This window comes from Haliotis rufescens, unplaced genomic scaffold (genome assembly GCF_023055435.1).
Source record: "Haliotis rufescens isolate VD_foot unplaced genomic scaffold, xgHalRufe1.0.p SCAF_5, whole genome shotgun sequence".
NCBI lineage: Eukaryota > Metazoa > Mollusca > Gastropoda > Lepetellida > Haliotidae > Haliotis > Haliotis rufescens.
This window is the reverse complement of record NW_025964223.1, coordinates 44,209,407-44,214,471: the sequence shown is the minus strand read 5'-3', so window position 1 is coordinate 44,214,471 and position 5,065 is coordinate 44,209,407. Positions and strand designations below refer to the sequence as shown.

General features: G+C 38.2%; 1 protein-coding gene across 1 annotated transcript; it reads right to left on the bottom strand.

Moving 5' to 3' along the window:
* Positions 1 to 233: 233 nt before the first annotated feature.
* Positions 234 to 4,795, bottom strand: LOC124139999. Its single transcript, XM_048384056.1, has 5 exons — positions 4,711 to 4,795; positions 3,999 to 4,158; positions 1,885 to 2,007; positions 1,274 to 1,333; positions 234 to 466 (listed from the first exon to the last, which is right to left on the bottom strand). The coding sequence occupies exons 2-5, from the start codon at positions 4,156 to 4,158 to the stop codon at positions 456 to 458; spliced, it is 354 nt and encodes a 117-aa protein (XP_048240013.1). The 5' UTR covers positions 4,711 to 4,795; the 3' UTR covers positions 234 to 455.
* Between the last annotated feature and the right edge of the window lie 270 nt (positions 4,796 to 5,065).

Genomic DNA, 5,065 nt, shown 5'->3' with positions numbered 1-5,065 from the left:
GCATGCCTCTGACATTTATTTGTCGTGACCAAGCTCATAAAGTTCTCATCGGCAAGTTGATTTTCCTTTTATGCCTGAATTACAATTTGCACTCTGTTGTTCATAGGCTTACATAATAGGACTCCGGAATCAACCAATTCACTTCCTCACTCATGCAACTAGTTAATATGTCAATGTTTTATTGATGTTTATTTTATTCTAAATAGCAGTGTTCTTGAGAGAAATGTCGATCAGCAGTCCTGAAAACATGTCCTGTACTGGTCTAACACGACAAACAATTGAAAGTACATATTGGATTTGGAAAATCATAGAGATAGGAGTGGAACGTATAATTATATAGTTTAAATGTACCGACATACAAAACATAAAAGCGACTTTTTTCTGCAATTATTTATTTTCAAGCATTAAGAAGATAACGTTATCATATCATCTTAATGCGCTGGGTTGGAAAGTATCTACTCAGCATCTGAAACAGAAAATGCACACGTGATAAAGAGATGCCTAAGTCTTACTAATCATCATGGGCGGAATAACATATGGCACATAATTCAGAATTGAAGTTGTATTTATTGACGGTCATCAGGTTATGACGACAGTGCCTCACGTGAGCAAATTCCATGATGCGCGAAGGGCTTCAGGATAAATATTCTAATGGAGGCATTGTCTTCATCAGCTGATCATGAACGTCAACAAATACAACTTCGATCCATATTTTGACAGACAGCATAAATCTAGATATACATAACTCATTACAAAGCAATACATTTAAACACCAAACTAATCTTTTTAAATCGAACTATATTAACGAGGTAAAGTTGGAATTAGATTGAAATCCAGACCCGGTTAATGCTGAAAATGGATCAATATGAAAGTTGAACCTCGGGTGTGTGTTTGAGTCATACTAAGGCTAGATGACGGGGATTACCACTTGAGGCGGCGCGGTTGGATTTCCTGATGCAATACAAAACAGTGTGGAGCTTAGTCATTTCTTTTAGTAAGTAAAGCATTCTCTGTTGTAACTTTGAATTGACGTTTCATTTCGGTGATCGGATCATGATGCGCCATACATGCACAATCTGTCTAAAAGAAATTGCCGTGTGATGATACCTTCCCCAATTACCCTATTTCTGTTTCTCTCATATTCACACGACATACTGACGTTCATCGGGAAATAAGCGACAGTAAGCTCGGTAGTGTTCATCTCAGTGAGGTAAATCGATACTTTCAATAGTGTGAGTAAAATTCGATTAACGATCAATAATCGATCACCCACCCTGAGAGAAAAGGTCTTCCACTCCTCGGATGAACTCGTCGTGACTAACGACTGAATCACCTGAAACACATCATGACGAAACATTGCATTATTTTTATAATAGTGAGTGAGTGAGTGAGTTTAGTTTAACGACGCTTTTAATAGGTTTCCAGTTATATCGCCGCGTGTCAGCTTAATGTGGGAGAAAAGCCTGAAGTGATGAAGGTCTCAGACGTTTATCACTTCGGTGAAAACCACGAGCACGGGTATGGTGTTGACAAACCTAGAAACATTATCGGGGCGAAACGGGATTCGAACCCACAATCATAGGTTTCTGGCGTGCCCAAGGGACGCACAGAGGATCGCGGCGTCTTAGACGACTGGGCCACCCGTGCCCCCTTATTATTATAATAAATGAAAGAGACAGCATTATAATCCAACTCATAACTTGGCAGCATTAGAATTACCAAATGCTTAAATAATTCCAATTATCATAGCGACTATGTGATCTGGAAACATACTGGTCATGTCATGAATAACAGGAATCGTCCTTATTTCTCTTAACGTCAATCACAATTGGAAATCACACACATGGCATGTATAAAACTATACTTCTGCTGTCTTTTTCTTACCGTCCATGTCAACCATTTGCAGGATCTGTTCCGCATCGCGTTTGTCGAACAGATTCTCCACTTCTGATTGGTCAATGTTCCCATCCTCATTCAGATCAGCAGAGGCAAGGTCATTTTGTATGTCTGAAATATATGTGACAGTTTCCATGAAAACATTCGCTAACAGATCAATGTGTTTTTAGTCCTTAACAGTCTCATCAAACACATAAATAAAACATGTTTTTCCTGTTGTCAGGTTTACATAAAAAACCTCATTGTATGAATGGTATGAAGGAATGTCGTTTATGGAATTTGTTGCAGTACAATTTGTGTTGAAATCTCAAAACAATGATTAAGATTAATTAAATGGAGATAAATGCTGGTAGAGTGAATTCTATAATTTCTTTTTCCAAATGCAGAATAGTTACCCTTACCACTAAATATGCAGATACAGTAAGGAGATAAAACTAATGTGTTTTAAAATTTGAGGTCGCTTAACTGTAAGTTAGAAACCTTTAATTTTAATTTCAAAACACAATAGATATATCTGTATCTACAAAGACGACAAGAGCAATTTCAAAACGGTGCTCTTTGTGAACGCGCACTTGTGTCATGGGTCAACAGGCCAGCTATCTTAGAACGTGCCGAAAAGGAGTCACAGATTGCGTTATATATTCTTGACTAGTTCAAAATAATGGTTACAAAGTAACAAAAATTCCACACGAATTGATAAAAAGACCTCAATAGATTTATATTTAACTTCGCCGCAACCTGTTGCATATATGCACCGCGTCCGTGGTCAAGAGGTAGAGCGTCCGCCCGGAGAGCGGAAGGTTCGGGGTTCGATCCCCGGCAGCGTTATACCAAAAGATGTTAAAAGATGGTACCTGTTGTTACTCTGTCTGGTCCTCGGCATTAAGGGGCTAAAGCAAGGACTGGTCGGCTCGGGAATTATGTTAAACTGCGGCATGGTATCTAAGTGAGCTAGCACTATACATCGGCATCAGTCCGGACTAGTACAAGCAGCAACACAAACACACAAACACGTACATGCACGTCGCTATATAAGTGCAATAATCTTGGACGCGACGTTAAATCCCAATTCACCTCACCTCACCTGTTGCATTTTTGCATTGTTTGAACTCTACCAAATCGGTTTTTTTTGGAAATCAAAAGGACATCTTCCATCCGGCTGACCTGTTTCTCAAATACGTTATTATGTACACTGCTACTTAGTTATTTTGAAGGTGTATGTATGTACCAGTTTGCTGAAATACCTAGCCAGAAACAATAATACATATTCAGAACAGAATGACCAGCTCTTCACCCCAAACTTCGACATGGCTGAATTGACCTTCTACATGTCCCTTTACTCTTTGCTGTTCATGACTTCAACAAAAGTTGGTGACAGTGCTATTTACTAATTAAATGTACCCAGAGGATAACCTCGATCTGTAATAATGTTCACAAATAACGTGATGCTTTAATGATGGACATGGCCGAATCCTCATTGCCAATGGAACCACCCTGAAATAAGGCTGATTACCGCCGTTTTAAGCTGAAGACGAGCCAGCATTGTACGACACGAGACAGTCGGAGACACGGCTCACTGTTATCTTCGAATCTGTATCCATATATATAGTTATAGGTGTGTTTTGCTTAACATGTGTGTGTTCTGAAATTTATTTCAATATCCTTGTAAGCTGTTCTTCTGATATCGAACGTATACAAGTTCGATAACTGTTTATCGGCAGCCATTGTTATGTGCATCAATGTGTAGGCAATCGATAGATCGATGTTGTCATATGCAAGGTTTCTGTGAGAAAAGGCAAGACAATTCTGTGGTATCGAATACATTTAGATACCTGATTTTGTCCAATCAGAATCAAGCATTCTTCAGTGCCATGGGAGAATTCAGGTTGGTAGATTGCGACCTATTTTCTTTTCAAATACAGTTGTAGTTCATAATAGTAGTTCATAACAATAAATGAAGTTGCAATTATACTATCAAGTCAGGATGTACTACTATTGTCAATATGTATGTTGATATAGCAATAGGAATTTCATAGAATGCGAGTCCACATACATTTCAAGGAAACACTGTTCAAATGCACGTCACATAATCGTCGTCTTACCTCTTTTTCCTATCAGTCCCAGTCTGGCAGCAATGCCAACTCCAGTGAGAACCTTTCCGCCTCTGATACGAAGCCATCTGCGGCGGCGACGACGACGGAATAATCCTTCCGTTGGGAGAACAATCAAAGCCATCAGGAGGAACACCACGAGCAGCCTCATCTGGTCAAATGAAGTAAACATCTGGTGATGTATAGCATTCACTATTTAATAACATGGGAGTCCCTAGACAAATTGCACGAAAACCTGTGGACCTAATCACAGTGCTGTGAAAACTATGACAGTACTTTCTTTGGGCTGGCGAAAGGATGGACAGAGAAATAGCCTTTTTTCATTGTTGAGCTGGTTATGAATCCAAAACATAAATATCAGCGCGAATGTTGTTTTATGTAACCAATCATTCGTTCATTTATTAAACTGTAGGCAAGGCAGTTGGTTTACATAAAATACCTTTCAGTTACTTTTGCTAGACACGGTAATTTAGAAGCTGAGAAAGATGAGAAAAACAAATAAGCATATAGACATTCCGTTTGAAAACTGGGGATTTGTAAACGTCAATTACTGTAGGTCTGCATGCATCAGAGACTGTTAACCCTAAGGTCATTGATAGATACAAAATTAAAAATTTCATGAAAGAATATTTACTCATCAGAATCTTTGACGAATCGTTCAAAACACTGTTTGAGCTTGAATAGAATCTACAGATTCACTTACCTTCAGACGAATCTCGAATTCGGATGCCACAGACTTATTACTGACTGGGTTATATAGAAGGTAGATGATCACTATCACAGCTGAGGTGTTTGATGTGATAAACGATGAATAATATATTCACCTCCACATCAGACACCCCAATATGTGATTAATCAACACTGTATAATTGATACAATTATAGAACTATCAATTAGGATAAGTTATTTATGGTCATGTATTTATGACATACTCTTTATTACATGTACTCGAGTATTTATCATTTTCATGTTTACTTTCCATAAATAACACATTATCTGTAGACAACAAATACATTATTAAACAAAATTTGTGTGAAATGCCTAATCTGTCAAGGCTC

What these genes read in the sequence shown, in the direction of transcription:
- LOC124139999 (XM_048384056.1), bottom strand. Translation starts at nt 4,158, where the DNA reads ATGAGGCTGCTCGTGGTGTTCCTCCTGATGGCTTTGATTGTTCTCCCA. An exon ending in GGGACTGATAGGAAAAAGAG is followed by an intron (nt 2,008 to 3,998) that starts GTAAGACGACGA and finishes CATATATTTCAG; the next exon opens with ACATACAAAATGACCTTGCC. An exon ending in GCAAATGGTTGACATGGACG is followed by an intron (nt 1,334 to 1,884) that starts GTAAGAAAAAGA and finishes GATGTGTTTCAG; the next exon opens with GTGATTCAGTCGTTAGTCAC.